Source organism: Sciurus carolinensis, chromosome 6 (genome assembly GCF_902686445.1).
Source record: "Sciurus carolinensis chromosome 6, mSciCar1.2, whole genome shotgun sequence".
Classification (NCBI taxonomy): Eukaryota; Metazoa; Chordata; class Mammalia; order Rodentia; family Sciuridae; genus Sciurus; species Sciurus carolinensis.
The window spans coordinates 53,045,988-53,062,706 of record NC_062218.1 but is presented as its reverse complement, the minus strand read 5'-3'; the positions used below and the strand labels follow the sequence as shown (position 1 = coordinate 53,062,706).

Genomic DNA, 16,719 nt, shown 5'->3' with positions numbered 1-16,719 from the left:
TTACCAAGTAAGAGAGTTGTTTCATAAAAAAAGAACAGTGCTGCAGTCAATTAAATATGTCAGGTAAATAGAACATCACTGATAAAATCAGAACCTGTTCAAACACCAAGACTGAACCTTAAAAGATTACTACCAAATCTGTAATGATTGTGATTTGAGGGAATGTGTCAAGATTTCCTTGATTTATATTTTAATTTGATGAAAATAAAGTTAGAAAAAGATCACAATAAAATTACAGATGATAGATATGCAATAAAAGATAGCCTTTTCTTCATTGTAATTATCACAACAAACAATTGACTTCTGACTATCTGATCTGCTTGTTACATCTGATGTTACTGTCTAATTGTTTATTATGAATCAATACACAAATGCTGAAAACAAGCAGGGCATAAGACTCAATTTGGTTTATGTGATTAATTTGCAGCTGCTGAGCTCCACCTACAGGCAAAAAAAAGGATTTTTTACAATAAGCTTTAAAATAGGATCTTGTGAAAAACAAGCTGCAACTGTCTTAAAAGTTTAACCAAATTTGGGTATACATTAGAATAAGCTAAAGTGTTTTTAAGTTTTTCTTTTGGCTCTAAATCAAGCTAAAGGAGCTTATTACATCAGGCAAAGAATAGACAAATCAATAAATCCCTTGTGAAATACAAGTAAGTTACTTATAGAAACCAGAGGAAAAAATCATTTGTCAACAAAGGATTAACCCAGGATTTATTCACTTATATAAATATTTGGGTATCTGTAAGATTTGACCATGAAGATAAAAACAAAAATGGAAGTATACTTCAAAGTATAAGGATATACAAAGAAGGAAAAAAGTATAAGTTAATATCACACTCACTACCACACAAGTGTGACAAGGGTGAAATAGGTACACCCTCAAGAGTTAGAGAATATAGTACCAAGTTGGTGACCTTGGAGATAATATAATATAAAACTGAGTTGCAGTCAAGTTGCAGTGGGAAAAATAGTTAGTACTCTAGTTAGGTGCAGTAGTTCATGCCCACAATCCCAGGAATTTGGGAGGTTGAGGCAGGAGGATCACAAGTTTGAAGCCAGTGTGGACAACTTAGTGAGATCATATCTCAACATAAAAAATGTAAAAGGGCTGGGGATTATAGCTCAGTGACAGAGCATTCCTGGATTCCCCCTATGCTCTCCAACTTAGGATTCTACAAAACTGCTTCTCAAACATTAATGTACTGTACATACGAACCACTTAAGAGATCTTGTTAAAGGGCAGATTCTGATTCAAAGGGTTGGGGTGGAGTCTGAGACTATGTTCCTACATGGTACTAATGCTACTGGATCACATATCACAATTTAAATAGCAAAGTTCTTGAGAGAGATGAATTTCAAGAGAGAAAAGATAATTTCCATAGCAGAGAGACCAAGGAAAACAAAAATTAGAAAATCACCATTAGATCTGCCCTGAGATGGTCGTAGTGAGAGTAGTTTCAGTCAAGTGATGGAGGAAAAGTCAGATGATATGGACTTGGAAACACATGGAAAGTAAGGAGGTGGAACAAGAAATAAAATCGAATGGTTTTCATCCTACTCTTGAATGCTCGGAAAGGCTTAAGTGGATTCATAAGCTGAGGGGAAGATCCAGTGGAAGGGAGAAAACTAAAAGGATAGAATAGTCCCTTGTGGATGGGGAGAGGGATACTTTCATTTAAAGCAGAGGAGAAGGAGGTGTGAATTGGTCTAAAAAGGTAAGAGGAAAAGAAAAAGAATAAGAGTTAAAGAAGTTTCCTCTTAGAAAACAGGAAGCTAGGTGATGTGCTGAGTGAGTTGGAGGTTTGAAGTAAACATTGTGGGACACGAGAGAAGCACTGGTGGCACAGTTGAGGCTGGAAACTAAAACTCCACGTACTTGTATGTGTTGTGTGATTCTGTTGAGCAACATCCACAGTCAAGATGTAGGCATAAGGAAATGGGTTGAACAAGAAAGAAAGAGAAATTGATATATTAAAAAAAAAAAACAGAGGAGTCAAGGAACTAGAAATCCTAGAGAAATCAGAATAGGTGTAAGGTAAGGGTACCTATTCCATGTGGACTAGGCAGGGAAAGGGGAAAGTTTTTTGGATTTTCCCTTGAAACCCCTAAGTACTTTACAAAGACTTGACTAGAGACATTGAGAATTCACTACTAAGGGAAGATTCTATATAAATTTGTTGAAAACCACTCCCCAGCTTTGATATTACATACTCAGTAAACCTGCTTGTAGGTTTTAACATCCAAAGTGATAAACAACTTTAACAGATTCCAGATGTTTTCTTACCAATAGAAGCAATACCATAAATTTGTAGTAAAAGTATACTTTGAAGAGCTCCTTGCCTAAAGGGCTGGTAGGCTAGTCTGGTTTCTGATCCCACTGCTCAAATAAGAAAATGACCAAAGGATAAGAGAGTAAGTATTTCAAATACATCTAGACAAAAAGTTTGTATTCATCCAGAACACTGATTTGAACAGATGATTTCACACTGATGTAACTAAAACAAAACAGTGAACTTCCTTTAGATATAATTATTCTATTACCACTTTAGACTTTTTTAAGACTTGGGAGTTTCTTGTTTTTTTGCTGTTGTTTTTTAACCATAAAAATTAACTTCAGAGTGAGAGCCTTTTTACATAGAGCCAGTCACAAGTCTCCGAGCCAACGGAGAGCTTCGATCCGCAAGCAGCCTCTGGGATCAGGGCAGGGCAGCCAGAGACTTCTTCAGGCGGCTCTGCCCACTTAGGCCGCAGGCTCTTTCCACGGGGCGATCCAAGATGGCGGACTAGAGGGGGACTGCATCCCTAGTCACTCCAGAACCCAGGAGTTAAGAAGGGGAGGCATTGAGAGACTTGGACCAAAATGGAGCCACGGGTGAGTCTGCCCACTGGGTAAAGCTCGGCCCGGGTGGCAGGCCCAGATAGAGGTGGCTTATCGGAGCCGGGCAGGGCAGCTAGAGTCTTCCACAGGCAGCCCTGCGCACTCCAGCGCTGGGCCCCTCCCACACAGCCAGCTTCTCCAGGTTCTTGGAGCAGGCCCCCTACTGAGAGCCTTTCTGATCAGAACAAGCTCCAAGTCCCGGAGCCAGCGTGGCATACTCCGGCCCGCAAGCGGCTTCAGGGACCAGGACAGGGCAGCCAGAGACTTTCCCAAGCAGCCCGGCCCCCTGCGGTGGGAGGCGCCTTTCAAGGCTAGCTTCTCAGAACAGACCGCCCAGTGAGAGCCTTTCTACATAGAGCCAGCCACAAGTCCCAGAGCCAACGGAGAGCTTCGATCCGCAAGCAGTCTCTGGGATTAGGGCAGGGCAGCCAGAGACTTCTCCAGGCGGCTCTGCCCACTCCGGCCGCAGGCTCTTTCCACGGGGCGATCCAAGATGGCGGCCTAGAGGGTGACTGCATCTCCAGTCGCTCCCGAACCCAGGACTCAAGAAGGGGAGGCATTGAGAAACTTGGACAAAAATAGAGTCACAGGGTGAGTCTCCCCAACTGGGCGAAACGTGGCCTGGGCGACAGGCACAGATAGGGGTGGCTTATCAGAGCAGGGCAGGGCAGCTAGAGCCTTCCCCAGGTAGCCTTCCACACTTCGGCGGTGGGCTCCCCCCACATGGCCAGCTGAACGGTGCAGGCCCCCAGTGAGAGCCTTTCCGCACAGAGCCAGCTCCAAGCTCTGGAACCAGTAGGGGGCTAGGGGCAGCTTTCTTCAGAAGCACTGCATTATCAAGTTCCTCCAAGACTTCAGGCTACTGCTGGGAGGTGATACACTGGAAATCTACCAGGACACTATAAGCCAATAGAGGAAATCTGCAATATCTCAAATTCCCACTGACATCTGAACAGTATGAGAAAACAAGGGAAGAAAATGTCCCAAACAAACCTAGATACTACATCAATAAAACCCAATGACAGAACAGCAGAAGAAATGTCAGAAAGGGAGTTGAGAATGTACATAATTAAAACAATCAGAGAAGCAAATGAGGAGATGAAAGAGCAAATGCAGGCATTGAAGGACGAGATGAAAGAGCAAATGCAGGGATTAAATGATCGCACCAATCAACAGTTAAAAGACCAAATACAGGAAGCAAGAGATCATTTCAATAAAGAGTTAGAGATACTGAAAAAAAAAAAAAAAAACAAACTGAAATACTTGAAATGAAGGAAACAATAAGCCAAGTTAAAAACTCCATAGAAAGCATAACCAATAGGATAGAACACCTGGAAGACAGAACCTCAGACATTGAAGACAAATTATTTAATCATGAAAACAAAGGTGGCCAAACAGAGAAGATGGTAAGAAATCATGAACAGAATCTACAAGAATTATGGGATAACATGAAAAGGCCAAATTTAAGAATTATTGGGATTGAGGAAGGCTTAGAGAAACAAACCAAAGGAATGAACAATCTATTCAATGAAATAATATCAGAAAATTTCCCAAATCTGAAGAATGAAATGGAAAACCAAGTACAAGAGGCTTATAGAACTCCAAATATACAAAATTACAACAGACCCACACCAAGGCACATTATAATGAAAATACTTAACATACAAAATAAAGACAGAATTTTAAAGGCCGCAAGAGAAAAGAATCAAATTACATTCAGAGGGAAACCAATAAGAATATCAGCAGATTTTTCAATCCAGACACTAAAAGCTAGAAGGGCCTGGAACAACATTTACCAAGCCCTGAAAGAAAATGGATGCCAACCAAGAATCTTATACCCAGCAAAACTTACCTTCAAATTTGATGATGATAAGATCCTTCCATGATAAACAAAAGCTAAAGGAATTTACAAAAAGAAAGCCAGCATTACAGAACATTCTCAGCAAAATATTCCATGAGGAAGAGATGAAAAACAATGATGTAAATCAGCAACAGGAGGCGCTAGCCTAAAGGAATAGCCAAATAAAGGAGAAACCAAATCATGTCAAAAACAAATATGAGTCAAATGACTTGGAATACAAATCATATCACAATAATAACCCTGAATGTTAATGGCCTGAACTCATCAATCAAAAGACATAGACTGGCAGATTGGATTAAAAAGAAAAATCCAACAATATGCTGCCTGCAAGAGACTCATCTCATAGAAAGAGATACCCATAGACTAAAGGTGAAAGGATGGGGAAAAACATACCATGCACACGGACACAGCAAAAAAGCTGGAGTATCCATCCTCATTTCAGATAATGTGGACTTCAAGCCAAAACTAGTCAGAAGGGATAAAGAAGGACATTACATGCTGCTTAAGGGAAGCATAAATCAGCAAGACATAACAATCATAAATATCTATGCCCCAAACAGTGGCTAACCCATGTATGTCAAACAAATCCTTCTCAATTCCAGAAATCAAATAGACCACAACACAATAATACTAGGCGATTTTAACACACCTCTCTCACCACTGGATAGATCGTCCAAACAAAAATTGAATAAAAAAACCATAGATCTCAATAACACAATCAATAATTTAGACTTAACGGACATATATAGAATATACCATCCAACAAAGAACGAATACACTTTCTTCTCAGCAGCACATGGATCCTTCTCTAAAATAGACCATATTTTATGCCACAAAGTTACTGTTAGCAAATACAAGAAGATAGAGATACTACCTTGTACTCTATCAGATCATAATGGATTGAAATTAGAAATAAATGACAGAATAAAAAATAGAATTTCTCCAATACCTGGAGATTAAATAATACACTATTATATGATGAATGGATAACAGAAGACATCAGGAGGGAAATAAAAAAGTCTTAGAAGTAAACGAGAACAAAGACACATCATATCAAAATCTCTGGGACACTATGAAAGCAGTACTTAGAGGAAGATTTATTTCATGGGGCGCATTCAAAAAAAGAAGTAGAAAACAACAAATAAATGACTTAACACTACAGCTCAAAGCCCTAGAAAAAGAAGAGCAAACCAATACCAAAAGTAGTAGAAGACAGGAAATAGTTAAAATCAGAGCCAAACTCAACGAAATTGAAACAAAAGAAACAATTGGAAAAATTAACAAAATAAACAGTTGGTTCTTTGAAAAACAAAATTGATAAACCCTTAGCCACACTAACAAAGAAAAGAGGGAGAAAACTCAAATTACTAAAATTTGGAATGAACAAGGAAACATCACAACAGACACGAGTGAAATACAAAACATAATTAGAAGCTATTTCGAAAATCTATACTCCAACAAAACAGAAAACCTCGAAGACATCAACAAATTTCTAGAGACATATGAATTACCTAAACTGAACGAGGAGGACATACACAACTTAAATAAACCAATTTCAAGCAATGAAATAGAAGAGGTCATCAAAAGTCTACCAACAAAGAAAAGTCCAGGACCAGATGGGTTCTCAGCCGAGTTCTACAAAACCTTTAAAGAAGAGCTCATTCCAATACTCCTCAAACTATTCCATGAAATAGAAGAGGAGGGAACCCTACCAAACTCGTTCTATGAAGCCAATATCACCCTGATACCTAAACCAGACAGAGACACATCGAGGAAAGAAAATTTTAGACCAATATCCTTAATGAACATCGATGCAAAAATTCTCAACAAAATTTTAGCAAATCGCATACAAATATAGATTAAAAAGATAGTGCACCACGATCAAGTGGGTTTTATCCCAGGGATGCAAGGTTGGTTCAACATTCGGAAATCAATAAATGTCATTCACCATATCAACAGACTTAAAGTTAAGAATCACATGATTATTTCAATAGATGCAGAAAAAGCATTTGATAAAATACAGCATCCCTTCATGCTCAAAACACTAGAAAAAACTGGGGTAGTGGGAACATTCCTTAACATTATAAAGGCAATCTACGCTAAGCCCATGGCTAATATCATTCTAAATGGTGAAAAACTGAAAGCGTTCCCCCTAAAAACTGGAACAAGGCAGGGATGCCCTCTTTCACCGCTTCTATTCAACATCGTCCTTGAGACTCTAGCCAGAGCAATCAGACAAACCAAAGAAATTAAAGGGATACAAATAGGAAAAGAAGAACTCAAACTATCCCTGTTCGCTGATGACATGATTATATATTTAGAGGAACCTGGAAATTCCACCAGAGAACTTTTAGAACTCATAAGTGAATTCAGTAAAGTAGCAGGTTACAAGATCAATGCTCATAAATCCAATGCATTTATATACATAAGTGATGAATCTTCAGAAAGAGAAATTAGGAAAACTACCCCATTCACAATAGCATCGAAAAAAATAAAATACTTGGGAATCAATCTCACAAAAGAGGTGAAAGACCTCTACAATGAGAACTACAGAACACTAAAGAAAGAAATTCAAGAAAACCTTAGAAGATGGAAAGATCTCCCATGTTCCTGGATAGGCAGAATTAATATCGTCAAAATGGCTATACTACCTAAAGTGCTATACAGATTCAATGCAATTCCAATTAAAATCCCAATGATGTACCTTGCAGAAATAGAGCAAGCAATTATGAAATTCATCTGGAAGAATAAAAAACCTAGAATAGCTAAAGCAATCCTCAGTAGCAAGAACGAAGCAGGGGGTATTGCAATACCAGATCTTCAACTCTACTACAAAGCACTAGTAACAAAAACGGCATGGTATTGGTACCAAAATAGACAGGTAGATCAATGGTACAGAATAGAGGACATGGACACAAACCCAAATAAATACAATTTTCTCATACTAGACAAAGGTTCCAACAATATGCAATGGAGAAAAGATAGCCTCTTCAACAAATGGTGCTGGGAAAACTGGAAAACCATATGCAATAGAATGAAATTAAACCCCTATCTCTCACCCTACACAAAACTCAACTCAAAATGGATCAAGGACCTCGGAATCAGACCAGAGACCCTGCATCTTATAGAAGAAAAAGTAGGTCCAAATCTTCAACTTGTTGGCTCAGGATCAGATTTCCTTAACAGGACACCCATAGCACAAGAAATAAAAGCAAGAATCAACAACTGGGATAGATTCAAACTTAAAAGCTTTCTCTCAGCAAAGGAAACTATCAGAAATGTGAAGAGAGAGCCTACAGAGTGGGAGAATATCTTTGCCAACCATACTTCAGATAGAGCGCTAATTTCCAGAATCTATAAAGAACTCAAAAAACTCTACACGAAGAATACAAATAATCCAATCGACAAATGGGCTAAGGAAATGAACAGACACTTCACAGAAGAAGATATACAAGTAATCAACAGATATATGAAAAAATGTTCAACATCCCTAGTAATAAGGGAAATGCAAATCAAAACTACCCTAAGATTTCATCTCACCCCAATTAGAATGGCGATTATCAAGAATACAAGCAACAATAGGTGTTGGCGAGGATGTGGGGAAAAAGGAACACTCATACATTGCTGGTGGGGTTGCAAATTAGTGCAGCCACTCTGGAAAGCAGTGTGGAGATTCCTCAGAAAGCTTGGAATGGAAACACCATTTGACCCAGCTATCCCACTCCTTGGCCTATACCCAAAGGACTTAAAATCAGCATACTACAGAGATACAGCCACATCAATGTTCATTGCTGCTCAATTCACCATAGCCAGATTGTGGAACCAACCTAGATGCCCTTCAGTTGATGAATGGATAAAGAAACTGTGGCATATTTATACAATGGAATATTACTCCGCAATGAAGAATGATAAAATTATGGCATTTGTAGGCAAATGGTCGAAATTGGAGAATATCATGCTAAGTGAGATAAGCCAATCTCAAAAACTAAAGGTCGAATGATCTCGCTGATAAGCGGATGAGGACATATAATGGGGGGTGGGAGGGGCTAGCATTAGGTTTAGGGTTAGGTTTAGAGTTAGGCTAAGGACAGCGGCAAGAATGAAGGAAAGAAGGACTGTGTAGAGGGAAAAGAGGGGTGGGAGGGGTGGGGGGAGGGGAAAAATAAAATAAACATCATTACCCTATGTAAATGTAAAAAAATAAAAAAATAAAAAATAAAAAAGAATCACATGATTATTTCAATAGATACAGAAAAAGCATTCGATAAAATACAGCACCCCTTCATGCTCAAAACACTAGAAAAAATTGGAGTAGTGGGAACATTCCTTAACATTATAAAGGCAATCTACGCTAAGCCCACGGCCAATATCATTCTAAATGGTGAAAAACTGAAAGCGTTCCCCCTAAAAACTGGAACAAGGCAGGGATGCCCTCTTTCACCACTTCTATTCAACATCGTCCTTGAGACTCTAGCCAGAGCAATTAGACAAACCAAAGAAATTAAAGGGATACGAATTGGAAAAGAAGAACTCAAACTATCCCTGTTCGCTGACGACATGATTATATACTTCGAGGAACCTGGAAATTCCACCAGAAAACTTTTAGAACTCATAAGTGAATTCAGTAAAGTAGCAGGTTACAAGATCAATGCTCATAAATCCAATGCATTTTTATACATAAGTGATGAATCTTCAGAAAGAGAAATTAGGAAAACTACCCCATTCACAATAGCATCGAAAAAAATAAAATACTTGGGAATCAATCTCACAAAAGAGGTGAAAGACCTCTACAATGAGAACTACAGAACACTAAAGAAAGAAATTCAAGAAAACCTTAGAAGATGGAAAGATCTCCCATATTCCTGGATAGGCAGAATTAATATTGTCAAAATGGCCATACTACCTAAAGTGCTATACAGATTCAATGCAATTCCAATTAAAATTCCAATGATGTACCTTGCAGAAATAGAGCAAGCAATTATGAAATTCATCTGGAAGAATAAAAAACCTAGAATAGCTAAAGCAATCCTAAGTAGCAAGAACGAAGCAGGGGGTATTGCAATACCAGATCTTCAACTCTACTACAAAGCACTAGTAACAAAAACGGCAAGGTATTGGTACCAAAATAGACAGGTAGATCAATGGTACAGAATAGAGGACATGGACACAAACCCAAATAAATACAATTTTCTCATACTAGACAAAGGGGCCAAAAATATGCAATGGAGAAAAGATAGCCTCTTCAACAAATGGTGCTGGGAAAACTGGAAAACCATATGCAACAGAATGAAACTAAACCCCTATCTCTCACCCTACACAAAACTCAACTCAAAATGGATCAAGGACCTCGGAATCAGACCAGAGACCCTGCATCTTATAGAAGAAAAAGTAGGTCCAAATCTTCAACATGTCGGCTTAGGATCAGACTTCCTTAACAGGACTCACATAGCACAAGAAATAAAAGCAAGAATCAACAACTGGGATAGATTCAAACTTAAAAGCTTTCTCTCAGCAAAGGAAACTATCAGAAATGTGAAGAGAGAGCCTACAGAGTGGGAGAATATCTTTGCCAACCATACTTCAGATAGTGCGCTAATTTCCAGAATATATAAAGAACTCAAAAAACTCTACACCAAGAATATAAATAATCCAATCAACAAATGGGCTAAGGAAATGAACAGATACTTCACAGAAGAAGATGTACAAGTAATCAACAGATATATGAAAAAATGTTCAATATCCCTAGTAATAAGGGAAATGCAAATCAAAACTACCCTAAGATTTCATCTCACCCCAATTGTGGAACCAACCTAGATGCCCTTCAGTTGATGAATGGATAAAGAAACTGTGGCATATATATATACAATGGAATATTACTCCGCAATGAAGAATGATAAAATTATGGCATCTGCAGTCAAATGGGTGAAACTGGAGAATATCATGCTAAGTGAGATAAGCCAATCTCAAAAAACTAAAGGGTTAGCATTAAGTTTAGGGTTAAGTTTAGGGTTAGGGATAAGGAGTGTGGTAACAATGAAGGAAAGAAGGGCTGTATAGAGGGAAAAGAGGGGTGGGAGGGGTGGGGGGGAAGGGAAAAAAATTGAATCAAACATCGTTGCCCTATGTATTTATGATTACACAAATGGTATGCCTTGACTCCATGTACAAATAGAGAAACAACATGTATCCATTTGTATACAATAATAATAAAAATAAAAAAATTAAAAAAATTAACTTCAGAAACTTAAGCAATAATACTGAAGCTGGTATAACTAACCAAAAGCACTAATGATTTTCAAAATTCTGAACTTAAAGATATGTAGTCATGAGATAATCATGGAAATTTCTAGACTAGAGATAAAAACTGTATTTTCTCTTTGAAAATCTGCACTTTCTCCTCTTGTGTGACCTCTTTCATTTTTCTTTTGTTTCTCTTTGAAGGTAGAAGAGCTAGAATGAAGGATGGAGAAAAAAGGATTTGAGAATTGAAATTATGGGTAAGGAGAGAAACAGTTTTGAATAAATGTTTGCACTATATTTTATAGGCTCAATTTGCCAACAACTTTATCTAAAAGATAAAATCCAGGGAGCTGTGGTTGTGGCTTGGTGGAGTACAGTACTTGCCTAGCACATATGAAGCACTGGGTTCAATCCTCAGCACCACATAAAAAAACAAACAAATAATATAAGGGTATTATGTTCATCTATAACTAAAAATATATTTTTAAAATATAAAATCTAAAAATGCCCATAATATTCATATATTTATCTAAATTTTTTAAGTAATTGTGGGAGATTTGATTTTATCTTATTTACTTTTCTTTGTAGACCTAGAAAGCATTTGAATATAGTTTCTTCCCCTACAATGAGTATACAAAATACTCATGCAGTTAATGTTATCTGATTTTAATTGTGCAAATTATTCTCACTTATAAAAAAGGGAAAATGTGGATATTACCTAGGACATTCCTATGTAGAGAATTATCATAAAAACTAAGGTTCAGATGATGAGATTGAGAATATCTCTTATTATTTAAAACCACGTTCATGCAAAGCATTCAATAGAATAACCAGTTCCCTAGTTCAACTCACTACCATATCTCATGTGGATTTACTGAAGAATCCTCCAAACTTTCCTCCTCCAATCTCCCCTCTCATTATTGACCAAATGTTTGTGCACTCCAAAATGTATATGTGTAAGTTCTAAACCCTATTCTGAGGCCATGTGCAGGTGGGGTCTTGGGAGCTAATTAATTTTACAACCCATGATGAGATTAGTGTCCTTATGAGAAGAGGAAGAGACACAGAGCTCTCTTTCTCTGCCATGTGAAGTCACAAGAAAGTATAAATAAGGTCCTTAGCAAGAAGCAAACCGGTTAGCACTTTGATTTTGATCTTCAGTGTCCAGAACTGTGAAAATAAGTGTCTGTTGTTTAAGACACTGTCTATAGTATCTTATCAGTTTCTCAAGTAACCTAAGACATCCTTCCATTAATCCATTCTCCCCATTAAATACAATTGCAATACATGATTCACCTGTAAAAACTCTTAAATGGCCCCCACTAGTCTCCCAATCAAGGTCATATTTCTACATCTAGTCATCAATCCCATGTTTGCTCATCGGGCCCATATAATAAGAGGATCTTTGAAGGATAATCCTTTGTTTTAAGGATGAACATATTTTGCAAAATATAACTCTTAGTTATTTGTTACTAAGCAACCAATTTTTAAAAGACATTTATGAAAGTTACATGTAAAATACGTTTTATGTAGTTCTTACAGAAAATTCAGTTTTGCCACACTATAATGTACATTAATTACTGGTTATGTAAGTATTTTTAAGTTACACTAAAACCAATAAGACACAAAGGCCTAAGGAGCATTTAAATATAAAATAAATAAGTATTTGGTTCATCTATTTGAAGTTTAAAGTTTTTTGTTATATTATAAACCTAGTCTTTAAAATTCATAATTCTTAAGACAGAAAACATACTGCCTTGAGTGGGAGGGAAAAAAATTACACATCCTTGATTATACTGATGATTTGACTAAAAGTTACAGAGCTAATGGGAGCTAACTTCATGTATGTAGAAGCATGTATCTGATTACTAATATCTTCCTTCAGTATTGGTCCAAAGTTAATCTATATTAAATTGTTCAACAGTGATTACCCAACTGTCAGGTGAATGCTGCTGAGAAAAAGAAAAAATAAGTTGCATTTCTGAATTTGAAAAGTTCTACATTCAGGGAAAGTTTCTAAGAATCACTTTTGTTTCTAGTTACAAACAGAGGAAAAAAAACTGAAGGACCTATGCAATGAAAATACTTTTCCCCTCTACATGAAAAACATAATAGAAAAAGGTGTTATTTATATATAGTTACGTTATCTTACCCTAAATGTACACCATCTGAAGAAAACAAATATCATTACTTTTATAAAGCAACATTTAAAATGTATACCATAAAGTTGTAATCATAGAATCACAAAGGGAAGGAATTTTTCAGTTGAGCTGAATTTCAGAAGAATAAAACATTGAGTCAAAAAATCCAACAAAATTTTACCACCCCACAGTGAACTCTTCATCATTTACTGAAATTTCTTTTATGATACCACTGAGATTAGGAGGGGTATGTGGTATTTGGTAAATCAGACCTGAAAAGACACTTAAGAATATTTTCAGGCCCACACACTTTCTTCTACTGGTTTTGATGAGTTTTAGTCACCGAAATTATTTGAGGATGTCTCTTTTCTTTCTATGAAAGTGATTCAACTGTTCTCACTAGTATTATACAAACATAGCTTCCCACATCCAGCTAATATATTGCTTTCCCTACATATAAAAGTACATAGAGCCTTTCCCCAAAGGGATCAGAGAAAAATGAAGTAGAATTTGATTCATGGGACTATTGCTGCACAGAGTTCCTTTAAGCCTAGTTTTTTTTTCTTTGAGGCCCCTAAATGGGACAATTTGCACAATTGTTAAATTTATCAAACATTATGATACGGCAACTTGAAAAAAAAAAAAAAGGTTATTAAAGGACTCAGTCTTAGTCAAAAACCCAAAACTCTGATAGCCAGAAGCACAACAGTTGACTCACCTGCGGCTGACTGATTTTTTCTCCACTTCTCCCTCTCCCGTTAATTTCACATTTGCATTTGTGTCCTTTTTTAACTTTTTTGCAATTCTTTCTCTCACCAGGTTTTTTTCATCACCATCCATATATTCATCGTGCTCTGCACTTTCATCTTCTCCATCCTGCAGAAATTGAAACTGAGTATTTGTCAGTCATTCAATTTCCCCTTCTCTTCCAGGAATCTATCTTAGACTCTATTGCATTCTAGGCCAACTTTGTGTTTTGTTTTATTTTGTTTTGTTTTGAACTAGTTAAGAGTTTGAATAATCTGCTCCAGGTGGGAAGATCCCTGGAGTCTGCTCTAGGTCAACAACATAACCCCAGAAAGGGTTATTTGCTCAATTCATACCTATCTCCTCTGTGTGGCAGAAACTACCCAATCTATATCATCAGGGATATTGTGCCTATCTAAATTCCTATTCTTCTCCCAGTAGGAAAGTAGTTCTGGAGATAGTTGGCCAGCACACTGACCTCAACCAGGGATTAATTTAAGTAAAGGAGGTGTAATGAAGAAGCTGAGATTTATTCCTATAATTTAAGTAATAGAAATTAATTCTCTCCTGAAAACCCTGCAATGAATTCCCAATTCACTCAAGGCTCTGCACCCTCTACCTGACATAATGTTCTATAACTGCAGGCCAGCAACACCAGTTAACTTTGGAATTGTTCTCTCCAGCCTGCAACACTTATTCTAGGTATCTGCATTGTTTGCCCTGTTCTCTCCTTCAGCTCTTTGCTCAAATACAACTCTATGAGGCTTTTCTTGATCACTCCATTAAAATGGTAGAACCCTCCCACTTCCAATTTTTTTTTTTCTTTGTTTTGGTACTAGGGATTGAACTCAGGGGCACTTGACCACTGAGCCACATCCCCAGACCTATTTTTTATATTTTATTTAGAGACAGGGCCTCACTGAGTTGCTTACCACCTCACTTTTGCTGAGGCTGGCTTTGAACTCTTGATCCTCCTGCCTCAGCCTCCTGAGCTGCTGGGATTATAGGTGTGCACCATGGCACGTGGTCCAGTATTCTTTATTACCCTTCCCTGGCTAATTTTCCAAAGCACTTATTATTTATGTGTTTATTGTTTCTTGCCCAATTAAGGAAAACAATCTATGAGGGCTAAAATTCTGGCCTGTTTTACTTAGTGCTATATCTTTGATTTCTAGAATAGCTCTCAGCATTAATAGAGGTTGTAGTGAAGAAAAGGGAAAGGGGAGAGAAAGAGAAGGAAGAAACTACATCAAGTGGATCATTATCCTTTTGTGATTCTTTGATCTGATGAGTCATGGTGAGGCAAGATTCTTAACTTGAGGCTCTTGAATCCCTACATCAGTGGTCTTCAAAATATGGTTCTCAAATTACTTACATGGCTATATGTGTGTGTGTGGAGGCGGGGGTAAAATCCCAGCCATCACTGCATTCTTTTTGAACCAAAATCTCTGGGTATAGAAACTATGAATGTTTTCAGCAAGATGTTTAAATAATTCTTAAGCACTATAAGCTTATAACCACTGATATATCTGTGCTTTGCTTGGGCCTCAGTTCTAAAACACATACCCTGTGAAGACACACGATTTTGTTTGTGAATACAGTATATTTTATGGGAAAGGATCCACAGATTGAGTCATTTCAAAGAAGCACATAATAATTTAGAGGTATTCAGAGAATCCTCTCTTTTGACTGTAGTAATAAATAAATCAGTATTCATAAATGGAAAGTTATGCACTTCCCATTGAATTATATACAATGTACAGATTAATGGGTTTTTACTTAAAGTGGCATATAGTCAATTAGAAAAACTATCTCATGCATATTAAAAAGAAATCTTCCTTTTGTTTTATTAATTTTGTTAGCCAGTATACCTAATAAAGATCATGAGAATCTTGTATGATAATCTTCTGAAATGTCTGTATGAAAGGAATACTGCTACAAATGATTGATATAAGCATTTCCCATATGTCATGTAGGATCCACCTTCCAATTTAAACATAATAAAACAAAATTACATCTCATTCATATAACATCACTGAGAAAGAGAAAAAGCAGGATAGAAATTCAAATATATGATTCAAATTTGGTAAGAAAACAACACATATATATTTGGAAGAAAATATCCTAATATCAAAATATGATGATTTTTATTTTTCAAAAATCTTTAAAGTCTTACATGCACAATTATAAAAGTAATATATATTGCTTTTTTTAGTGCTTGGGGTAACCCAGGACTTTGTACAAGCTAGAAAAACACTCTGCCACTTAGTTACATCCCTAGTTCTATATTATCTTTTAAAGAAAAAAAATTAAGTTTTTATAAATGTGAACTTTCTATGAATTGTTTAAGCTATATTTGTACTAAAAGTAATACTCACATCATCTAAATCTCCTGTTGCATCACCTTTTTCACTACAAAAAATAAGTAAAACAAGTTTTAGCTTCAAAGTGAAACTAGTAAAATTATTTAAAAATCCAAAAACTTAGACTAGTTTGCTGGGATTAATGTTCCAAAAGTTTATTTCAACATAGGAATGTCAGAATGGCACTCTAGAGCAAATGATTTTTAATAAAAACAATAACAGGTATGCTAAATTAGCAGATAAACGATTCACTGGAATTTTTTGTTTGTTTGTTTTTAAGGCAAAAAGCCACCACAGGCTTTGTTTAATGAACAACTATCTTTAGAAAATAATTTTTTTCTATTGACTTGCAATATTCTGGCTAAAGAAACCACATCATTCAAATAAAAGGATATTAAGAAAAGAATGTTTTGAAATAGGACTTTTGAAAATGAGTTAAACTCAATACAGTACTATTTTAGTCTCCCTTTGAGACACTGGCCC

The 16,719-nt window shown here is 36.7% G+C and overlaps 1 protein-coding gene across 3 annotated transcripts in view; it reads right to left on the bottom strand.

Annotated features, from left to right (window-relative positions):
- Nucleotides 1–16,719, bottom strand: part of Cwc27 (CWC27 spliceosome associated cyclophilin) — a 244,990-nt gene that overhangs the window by 195,305 nt on the left and 32,966 nt on the right. For all 3 annotated transcript variants that reach the window (XR_007109165.1, XM_047556515.1, XM_047556517.1), the window contains exons 9-10: nucleotides 16,252–16,285; nucleotides 13,845–14,002 (exon numbers count right to left, since the gene is read on the bottom strand). Coding sequence is in view for 2 of the 3 variants with exons in the window: in XM_047556515.1 (XP_047412471.1) it covers nucleotides 13,845–14,002; nucleotides 16,252–16,285 (192 nt within the window). In the remaining variant the exon portion in view is untranslated. The remainder of the gene's footprint in view (nucleotides 1–13,844; nucleotides 14,003–16,251; nucleotides 16,286–16,719) is intronic.